At 47.0% G+C, this 11,044-nt stretch overlaps 1 protein-coding gene across 1 annotated transcript in view; it reads left to right on the top strand.

Annotated features, from left to right (window-relative positions):
* Nucleotides 1-7,341: 7,341 nt before the first annotated feature.
* CCNYL1 (cyclin Y like 1) overlaps nt 7,342-11,044 on the top strand; it is a 39,397-nt gene continuing 35,694 nt past the window's right edge. The window contains exons 1-3 of the mRNA XM_009284703.1: nt 7,342-7,461; nt 7,966-8,011; nt 8,700-8,905. Coding sequence (XP_009282978.1) covers nt 7,342-7,461; nt 7,966-8,011; nt 8,700-8,905 — 372 coding nt within the window. The remainder of the gene's footprint in view (nt 7,462-7,965; nt 8,012-8,699; nt 8,906-11,044) is intronic.

The following is an 11,044-nucleotide window of genomic DNA, read 5'->3' on the forward strand; positions in this document are numbered from 1 at the left end:
ACGGGGACGGGGGGGGCAAGGCAGAACGCAAGCTACGGCTGTCCGCAGGGCGGTGCGGGCGGCCCAGGGCTGGTGCCGGCCATCACGGGCTTGGCGGCGTGGGGTATGGCACTGGGAAGCCGCTGGCTGGGTAAGGGCTGTGCCTGCGCCCGTCCCTGGGAGGTCCTCGGGGCATCCCGGAGGGGAAGAGCATTACGCTGCTTCCAGCAGGAGGCTGGGGCCCGGGGGCTTCTCGCATTTTCAGACCTGCGTGCCGTGAAAAAAGGTACGAGGTGCAAAAGGCCCTGTGGGACGTTGTCTGCTGTCCCCGCAGCCTCTCTGTGGATCTGGCTCGTGGCTTTTGTTTCAGGGGTTTTTGGAAGTCACTGCAAAGGAAAGGCGTTTGTCCAGCCCACCGGCCTCATCCTCCATTGCCAGCACGGTGAACATTGTCTCTGCAAGTGCTCATCACCAGCCTGGAAGCAGTCCCTCAATAACTGGTTAACCATCGCAGAAACACAACACTTCTTGAGCATCTCGGTCAGAGCATTGACCAAGGCAGTAAAGCCAAAGTTGCTCTCAGGTGGTGGTGTGGCGTTAACGCTCCTGCGGCATTGTTTGTGTGTGGGCTTCTCTTCACCTTTGGCTCCATTTAATCTCTTGTTTGGCAAAACAACACAGTGCTCCTCTCCTTTGTGTGTCTCCATCTCCAGTTACTTGAACTTCCTCCAAAGACTGCTAAAGGCCACAGGGGGGCCGGGGAAGCGTCCTGGCAGTGCTTGCACTCTGGCTGCCTGGAGGCGCTGCTGCAGGTGCTCCACAAAAAGGCGCAGGACCTCAAGCCATGCTCCTCAGCCTCTGCGAGGGGCCAGGCCTCGTGTGCAAAGGACCACACGTGGGGGAGCGTGGCAGGAGAGCAGCATGCCTTTCCTGCACCCATCTCCAGTGGCTGTGTGGCTCGGCAGCTCCCAGGGTCACCACCAATTGTCACCACCAATGGCGTGAGGCTGGCCCTCAAAGTTGGGGAGCGTAACCAGCTCCAGAAAACATCCCCACTCTTTCCCACAGGGAGCAGCAAATCTGGCTGTCAGACGAAAGCAAATGTGGTTATATGTGAAAGCTGTTGATTTCAACAGTGTGGCTCAAGATTCATGAAAGCCTTTGTGGAGGAGCATTACAGGCTACACAGGGGTAGCAGGAACTAAAGCTTGTTTTTAGGGTTCTGCTACTGTAGGGGAATGGAAACCAGAATTTCACTTGCCCCAAACCAGTTCATACTTGTCTTACGGCAACTCAGACTTCTCCTCATAAACATGCCAGAGCAGGTGCGATGATTCAGCTTACTGTGGTTTTACGTCCTAAAGTGCTGGTCCCTTGCCACTCACTTCTCCTGCTTTTGAGAGTTTGAAACTGCTTGTGCTATTATCTCAATTATTTTTTTAATTATTTATATAGGCAGTGTGGGAAAAACAATGAGAGTGATTACACTTGAAATGAGAACTCTGCTTAGTTGAGTTTTTGAATCACTTACGCTGTGCCTAAACTACACCATCAGGCAAATGGAGGAAAACTCCCAAATGGCACAAAGCTTTTGCCTCCACCTCCAGCACCACATGCCAGCCCTGGGATCTCCAGCCAAGGAGATGTGGAGGAGTGCGGCAGGGCTCCAGTGCTCCCAACTGCCTCCTTTTTTCCCCCCCGGGGCAGTTTTCTTCCCCTGCAGTATTTCATAAGACTTAGGGTCTGGCAAAACAGCAACTAGAGTGAAAGAAGGCTGTATGTGAAAATTTATACATTTGTTCTCAAAGACAGTAATGCAGTGAGTGCGTTTATCCCAAGAATGTGTTTTTGTAAGTCGGATATCTCTGAGTATTTTTGGAGCCCAGCAGGTTCTTTTCTAATCCTACTCCGCTTCCCAGAACTATTTCCCCTTCTTCCCTGCTAATGTTACTTTGGCACTGACTTCTGTGAGCCTTATACAGGAGATCAGAAATTACTTCCCAGATCATAACTGGATAGTGAAGCTATTAAAAGGGAAGCAAGTAAGTCCACTAGAAGTTCAGTAAGGGCCCTGATTCCCCATGTTCATTCTAAGCCTATTATGTACCTGCTTTTCCCTCTCCAAATCCATTTTCTAAGAAGGTACAATACCCAAGTATTATAGTGACAGAGAAAGAAACTTGGTTTGCTCCACCCTTCCTGACAGTAAAAGGATAAGGAAAACACAACAACAAAGAATTATGCCTAAAACAGTTGCCCAGAACTGAAATGTTTTTTCTCCCAGCAGGGCAGGAGCTTAGAGCAACAATAAAGGTGCAAGAACATAGCCTGGTTCAGCTTTTAAACACTGCAGAAGGCTACAAGGACACCTAAGCTGCAGATAAACTTGCAAAGTAGGGAATAGCTGATCTTAAGTAAGCAAGAATGAGTTAAAGTATAAAGAAACGCAGTCAAGTCCATTCTTACCTTATTCAACTCCTTGATAGAGCAAAGGCATAATGTGTCCAACTATAAGTAAATCCCGCTACCTCAGATGCAGGTAAGCTGCTTGGGGTAATTAAGAAAAATGGTCCTTGTAATACTCAGAAGATCAAAGAATCAAGTAGATGAGACAGAAAAGAGAGCAAATTATTTTGAAGCTATACTAATACACCTCCCTTTCTGAAATCTCTTTCCTGCTTAATGTTTAAAATCCTCTCTTAGAAATGAATGTGACAGTTCTTGTGATAGTTCTGCAGACACTGCATGTACCGCATGGCTGCGCCTGGATTTTGGAGCCATCCATGATGTGGGGAAAATACTGCATCCCTCATGCAGACTCTGGTTACCAAGGCAAAGGCAGGTATAAATAGAAACAATCTGATTTTTTTTTTAAACTCTATCTAGAAACCTGTGTTGTTGATAACCCTCTGACAGCAACGCCTTACTCCAAATGGTTCTGTTCTACATTTGTGTAGAAACTTCTGGTCATACACGTTTAATCCTTTCCTCTCTAAATAAATAGCAGCTACTTCTGCTTGTCATTCCACTGAAATACGAAAACTGTCTTTGAAGTAAAGTTCAGGCAAATACCTATTTTTCTAAGAGCTTTCATCAACCAAACGAACACGAGCTAACACAAAGCTTGGAGGAAAACCCGGAAAAGAAAGCAGTCTTTCTCCCTAAGTATTTCCATAAGTGGCCATTCAAATGACTAGCAGTGAAATGATTTAACAATTTTCACATTTTCATCTTCACCAGTAGCTTCCAGATTCTCCACACCAGTGAGATAGATGGGGCGGTGAATCACTTGCTGTTAAATACAAAGGGAATAAACCGGAGATTAATTTGGCTGATGACAGCTTGCAGTTGCAGAATCAAGACAGCCTCAGCTTGAACTGATCTGGATCATCTTTGAAACCAATGGGGTGAATTAAAAATAAAAACTTAAGTTTCTGCAGAAACTGACAGGTTATCAGTAGATCTTATAACTCGCTGCTTCAGTAAGATCTTTGCAAAAAATGTTAAATATTGAAATAAATGTATGGTCTGATCTAGCATGTCATTTCCTTTACACACAGAGTTACATTAAACAATGGACGTAATGATCAAAAATATGAAGATGTATAGTTTCCTAAGTGCTTGAGCTGAAACACAGGAAGTTTCTGGAGCCTCCGAAGAGGGAATAGTTCCCGTCAGTAACATTACATTCACGCCTTCAACCTCGCATCTTGATAAACTGTCATACATAATCACCACGTTTATTAAAACGTCTTGTTACAGAAAGATCACTTAGCTTTTAGTGGAATTATGTGACTGATCTCTCAAAGGCCTTGCAGGTCTGAAAGCTGACATTATTCTGAAGTTTTAATTAAGGAACAAAAAGCAGAATGAGTAAGCTCTTCTTCGCAAGCAACCACTGCAGTTCCTGCTGCACTTCATTTGCTGGAAACCTCCTCCACTTATCACTGCACTTTCAGATGTTCACAGACCTACAGCCTTACCCACGTCTCCAGCTGCTGGAGTTCCAGGCCGTGAGGTGCCACGTGTCGGGTCTCGTGACCAGCTTTGCAGGCCTCCGTCTTTCTTGGCCTCAGCACATCTCAAATTCTCTTCCCAGGTATTAAGTCTCCATTAACTCTACCTTAGCCTTTGATAGCTGCAAAGCTAGTTTTATTTTTCCTTAAGACAAAAGGAAGGTAGGATCAGAAAAGAGAAGCTAAGGTAAAGAAACGTTAACTGCCATATGTTTGTGCTGTTGGTATCCCTGCAGTGATCCAGATGCTCGCATGCTAGCCAAGAAGCCTCTGCGTTGCCTGTAATGACATCTTAGATTGCTGCAGAGGCAAAAGGACAGATTTAATCAATGACACCAGCACTGCAGTCTGTCCTGATGCTATGAAACGCAGGCTCCCAACCCTGGTTTGCACGTATTCACCGCTAGCCAAGGGTAGCACAGACGATGATTTAAAAGTGTGAAAATTTAGGGCTACTAAATATCCGCCCTGTGTGTTCTGAACAACCTTGCTGGTTACTTTTTTCCCTGAAAACATTGGAAATTTCTATTTCCCTAACTACTGTTTTGCTTCAGGCTTTTTCCCTTAAATGGCCATAGTCTTATGTTACTTGTCAGCTTCAAAAGACAATCACGCGTGCAATATTTTTGTCCTGTCAGCTGGTAGTGGATTTCAAAACAGGATGCCTATTTTTCCCCCCATTATTTGCAACAGTGAGACACAGAAGTCTGAGCTTTTGTTTTCAGTTGGTTATACAGGTTCAACCTGGTGATTCATTCTTCCTGCAGCTACGTTTCCAGGAAAAGACAAAGTCCTGGCTCTTCTCCAAGTTATCCATAGACTGCTTGAGAGCAAGATCAGAAAGCACGCCTTCTCCCGCAGCTGGGACACTTTCTAAGAAGGGAGAAATTGAACAAAACACATCCCAGAGCTGGTGTTATCACCCTGCAGACAAGCAAGGAGGCACATGGCCTCGGAAAGGCATGTGCAGTACTCAGTCAAGGTGAAGATAACAGCAGAATTTGCAGGATTTAAGATTCTTGGCCCTGTGAAGCACAACCGAGCATTTGCAAGGAGCCATTGTCCATTTCTGGGACTGACGGTGACTGTGAAGCTGGATGGCTTATGGAAAATCCTACAATTTAATTTCAAGCATTTTAGGAGATCCTTGGCTTCTTGTTGCAGTTGGTGTGGGCAAGAAGATACCCTTGGATTTGGGAATTTTTCAAGAGTCATTATTCAGATAGGAGCTGGTAACTGTGGTTTCAGATGTCTCCTCTCAGGGATACTGTTGCTCACAGATGAAGGGAAGCCTGGTTTTGCATCACGAAGCAAGGGACCACGGGTTGTGTGGTTATGAACATAAGCGCTAAGTTTTCGGAGAGAGAGCTAAATAAAAACATGCACAAATCTACCTACAAGTAACCATCGCAGGGAAAGTCTGAGGTAGGAAATGTAAAGACTTGTCTGAGAAGTGGAGTTCCTTTGAACACAAGCAGACAGCGGCTCACGTGTATGGGGCAAACTGGCCAAGTAAAGAGACAGAATTACCTTCCCCTGTGAGCCCAAAGCCAAAACACAGCTGGTAGCACTAATATTAGTCCTGTCAAGCCTGGCAATCTTCATTTGTTATGCACCCTGCAAATAATTATACATATAGCTAAGCTTATAGCTCAGAAGTTGCATTCAGTAGTTGGCAGGGTATGTTCCTCACTGGTACAGATCCTTTGACCTCATTAGACTCACATCAGGAGTGAATCTGGTCCTTTGTATTTTCAGAATAAATCATAGGTCTTCTTCATCTCCGCACCTTGGGAATATAGGTTGCTCCTCTTCCAGCTGTCATCACGATCTGACTTAGGTTTCGTTTCAGGATCCCACCTGGCCTTCCTTAAAGGATGTGCAGAGTTCTCCTGGTGATTACAGCAACTTCCCCAGAGGGCTTAAATTAGGATTCATTTCCCACATTTTGGAAAGTTGCTTTCTCTTTTGTGAAAATTAAAGCAAACATACTCTCTCCCCACCACGCATTATTAAAAGCTAAACATGAGCCATCACTTGGAGGAGGAATGAAGGCCTGTATAACAAACTTGCACTCTTTAGGGAATAGTGACATTTAGTGTCAAATTTATAAACTCCCATCTGCGTTGTCATTAACACCTGCTGGAATCCATTCTGCAGTCAGTACCCTTGAGCTATTACTTTGTAGGTTACATTCAGGCCACATTTTCTTTGTGAACGCAAATGCAAGAGAACTACTTTTTATCTTCATAAAAGCAAGATTCCAGTTTAAAAAAAAAAAGGCAAACCTACAATGCCAGAACAAGTCAAAAGCTGCTCTGCTCCTCTCTGTTCCCCAGGAGAAAGATGCAGTATGCTTTTGAGGAACAGACCTAGGGACCCTACTGAAGTTAACTCCTACTGTTGTTTTCCAGAGAGGTGCATCTCGCCCCCAGCAGCTGTAGGGTCTGTGTCCCTGCCCTGACCGCATCTGTGCATGCTCTGGGCACAGCAAATCCCTGGTCTGCCTGCCGCAGCTCAGCTGGGCAGCACCTTGCAAGAAAACCTGCTATGACCCACTCACCAGGAAACGTTTGCCTTCACATTAAGGCATGGCTGCCTCGGTGAGGAATAGCTGCCAGGCAGGAGAGGGGATGCTCTCCCCGAGCCAAGCTGGGCATGGCGCATGGCCGCTGGCTGCGGTGCAGCAGCAGTTCCTGCTGCTTCGCCCTGCTCTGTGCTCAGAGCCCGGCCAGCACTCCCGGGGGGATATTTTTATGTGCCGACCTTCAGGACAGCACTGAAAGCTGGTCCTTCTTCCCCATAGTGAGTGACTGAAACCTGTTAGGTATGCAACTGAAACAGGAAAAGAGAGAGAGAATTAAAAAACCCAGAACACCTTCATTTGAGGATCACACCTGCCTAAAACGCAGGACTTTGGTCTGTGTCTTCCTTGCCTGAGTTATCCTGGTTGAATGCAGCACTGAGGCAGTGCTCAAATGAAACTAAACTTAATCCCTAAGAGGTTAATTGAGCATGAATGCTCAGCACTAATCCAAACTACGAATACTGCATGCATTTAAAGCTGAGCGATAAACTGTTTTCTCGTCCCATAAGAAAAAACTTTCACCATTTCAAGAAGTGTTTGCCCAGTGCAGAGTATGACACAAGTTCTTTCCGATTTGTTTGAATTTTGTCTGCAAACATGCAGGTTCGAGCCCGATTCAGAATAGGCTGTAGCTCATGACCAGGCTTCTTCCCAAGTATCTGCAAACATACCGGTTCGAGCCCTGTTCAGAATAGGCTGTAGCTTGTGATTAGGCTTCTTCCCAAGTGCCTGCCTCTGGCTTGAAGCGAGCAAGCAAATATGCCTGTGAATCCTATTTCCATCAACTTGCAAGTCTCTCTCATGGTGGTTTTCACCCGGTATACCTCGCAGCTGGAGTGTCCTTCCCAAGCGAGGTGCAGAAACGGCGCGCTGCCATCGGTGGGACTGGCACTTGCCAGTGTTACCCTCAGCTCCTTCCCAGGAATAGCAGTGATTCTCCCCATTACCTGGGACATCGTTATTGCTACTCTGCAATAGGACTTACTAATCTTTATGGGCCAGCCCTGTAATCAGGAGACCTCAGTAAAACTGACCCACCCTCCTTGCACCATCATCTACACTGGGAATTGCCCTACCCCGGCCGCAGCCCTGGTGAACCAGGACAGCCCTGAAACTAGGTGGGGAGTGAACGCTGCAACTACTGGGAAACGCTTCAAGCAGGGTGGAAAAACAGTTCAGTCCAACAGATTATGTAAAAGCACGGTATTTGGTGCTTGTGAGTGAGGGGGGGTTGCTGCCCACTGGGTGCCCTGCTCAGAGAGAAGGGGCAGTAACTGAGGGTCCTGCGGCACAGACCTCTCTTCCCAGAGCAGGAGGAAAAGGGGTCGAATCTCAACAGTCCATAGTAAGCTATTTTTGGCTTACGCATTCGTTATTGCCAAGATCCGGCATCCAAAATGCCTACTTATCGTGCAAAATGTGGAGCTAGGTATGTGCTGCCCATTGTACATCAAAGTAATTGATTTTTTTTATAATGGAAACTGTCTGATGATTCACTGGGGTAAATCAAGCAAAACAGTCGAAAGACGAGACAGAAAATAGGAAGAGAACCAGGACTGGTAATAAACCATGATAGATGGTATTCAGTATATTGCTATAGCAGTAAGTCAATAGAGTGCTAAGCTGCATAAATAAAAGATAATGTGTTTCATCTCCGCAGGGTGTTGCTCAGGCTATACCTATTAAAAGGATCACCTGGTTCTGCAGAAAATACACACAGCAACAGGTTTTGTCATATTATCCTGATAAATCAGATCTGTATTAAGATTTTAAGAGTTACTTTGCCAAAATGGAGGGGGAAATGAATATTCCTCATTACTGCAGCTACAGGGAAACATGCACAGATATGGAAAAATACTCCTTATTGGTGTGCTGAGGTATGTGGAAGCAGAAGCTTAAATTCTCCTGGAATGACAGGGAGGTGGGACGGTTTGCTGTTTCTGTGATTTCCAGGGGTTAAAGTCAGCTTCCTCTTGCTTAAGGCCTACATGAACAAGGCTACACAGGGAAACAGACTACTGATTTCTTTCCTCCCTCTGCATGTTTGTATATATCCTGATACTCTACAACAGTGCTAGTGCGGGGGCAGAGCGGCCCTCCTCTCTTCCCCTTTGCAGCATTACACACCGAGAAGAAGTATGAGACCCATGGGAAACTTCAGCCTCCGGGAGGCAGAGGAACCAAAACCTCACGCCTAAATAGCAGTGAGACACGTCACGTACTCCAGCCACTTCGAGTTCCCAGCATTTTTCGTGTATCGGGACAAGTACGTGCGGTTTTGGCTGTTGCCCTCAATGGCTGGTTCCCGGTGCTTGGCCACCCGGTGAGCCACTCTTGCTCACTTCTTTTTCACTCTTGAACAAGGATTTTCCACGCCCAAAACTGCAGCTTTGGCAAAGGGCTCCCTGAGGCTGCTCCGAAGCCCAGACTTAGCAGAGGTCCCAGCTTGCTGCTGGGATCCCACGAGGCACTTGCTGCCGTTGTACCTCCCTCCACTGAAGCCAGGCAGCCCCATTGCACGTGCTGGCATGGCTGCAAGGAACAGGGTGGACAGAGTTTAACAAACAGACACTCGGCGTCGCGGCTGTCTGGCTGAGATGTGCAGATTTGCCCGTGATTCCTACCACCACTCGGGACCGAGCAGGCTTGCCTCCGTTGGGGTCAAGCTGCTGGACGGGGCCTGGCAGCGCAGCAGGAGTGCAGCTTGCTCAGCCGCTGCCGCTTTTTAAAATAGAGTCAGCCAGGTGCAAACAAGTAAGGGTATTGCTTTTCTGGTGTAAGAGGGTAAATTACGCCAGTTTTAATATTAAATAATGCAGATGCAAGCCAGCTCTTATTCTTGCTTAAGAATTAATTACTTCACTAAACCACATCAACCCTCCAGCTTTCTTCTCTTCCCCCAGCATCCTCACCAAAAATCAGTGGATACAATGCCAGAGGGAAGAAAACACCAACTTCTGAATAGCTGTTTTTTCTGAAGCCCCTTTTTTCCCTCCCCGACTCAGGTGAATCTCCTGTCCCACCTGATGGTTAAGTCTCGGTCCTTCCTAGACCTGGGAGTAGGACCCGCCATCCTACAGCTTTCCAAGCAGAGTACAGAGGCTGCGGAGGGACGTTGGGCTGAAGTGGTTCAAAAAGTGCTGAAAGGAAATCTTCTCTGAGGCTCTCGTGTAATCCACAGTGAGGTCAGATTTCTCTGGAGTAACAAGGCTTTACAAACTGTCAGTAGCACGGAGAGAGGCTTAGCTAACACAGCTTAGAGAACTTGCCGGCAAGTGAAAAAGTATAATTCATCAGTCTGAGGGAATAATCCTCATATCAGACTATAAATCATTTAGTTCCTCCCTTTATTGTGCCTGGGATTAAGTTGTACAGATTCTAGAAATGCAGCATCTATGACTTCCTCTCATCAAAGAAGCTAGGCATGGTTTATCTGAAAACTCTGCGTCTGCGATCACATGGGAGAGCAAACGTTAGGATTTGTCCTACAAAATGGAGTAAAACCCTGAGCCTGCCTATCTCTGGAATAACTGCCAGCATGATAGCAGCGCTTTGTAATACTTTGTGTGTTCTTAAGTCTTCTGCAGAGCCGCTCTTCTTATCAGGCGCCCGAGTTAAATTTCTGTAGCGATAGTGAGGCGATCCATTGCAGAACGACGTACCTTGGTGTTTATCAGGGCCTCTGACTGCTGTGGGTATCTTGCCCTCTAATCCATTTTCCCTGGAGTGTGTCTGAGCATTCCAGTCCTCTGAGAAGCTCTCAGGTAACTGAAACTCACCAAGCAAAAACGCAGCTGCTGGAGACTTTCAATACAGAGAAACAAAAGTCCCTGGGAATCCCGGTGGCCCCGTGTAATGTTTCCTCCCCAGGCTGCACGCAGGTTAACGCGCAGAGCAGCAAATTTAAGCCATAAGCGAGCAGCGGGACACAGCATTGCTTATGCTCAACTACTTGAGGGGCTTCACTGCAGAGTCATCAGAACCGACGGCAGAGCTCCCAGGCGGCCGCTGCAGCCCCCAGCCCAGCCAGGCACCCAGCAACGCGAGCCGCCCGCTCAGCACGCGTGGGGACAGGTGGGCAAAACACCCCAGGCCAACCCAGAAGCCCTTAAAACCCTTAATAATGGGGGGAAAGGGCCGGCGAGACTCACAAACAACCTTTTAAACTTAGAAAAGCAGCACCGAGGCTGCCTGCATCCCTCACGAAGCCTCTCTGGACTGTGGCACGCAGCCGCCGCGGAGGCAGCACACAGCACGCAGGCGGGATATTACTATTATTTATTAATACGTCTATGTATGATTTTATTATACTATGTTATTGCTTTCTGTTGTGTCATTATTATTTTATTATTACTATTATAGTAGTAGTAGTAGTCTTTTATTCTTTTTTGCAGCTCCGGCTGCAGCACGTGCCCGCCCGGGCAGCGCGAGCGCGAGCCCGACGCCCCCGGGGGCGGGGCTA

Source organism: Aptenodytes forsteri, unplaced genomic scaffold, assembly GCF_000699145.1.
Source record: "Aptenodytes forsteri isolate BGI_AS27 unplaced genomic scaffold, ASM69914v1 Scaffold183, whole genome shotgun sequence".
NCBI classification, from domain to species: domain Eukaryota; kingdom Metazoa; phylum Chordata; class Aves; order Sphenisciformes; family Spheniscidae; genus Aptenodytes; species Aptenodytes forsteri.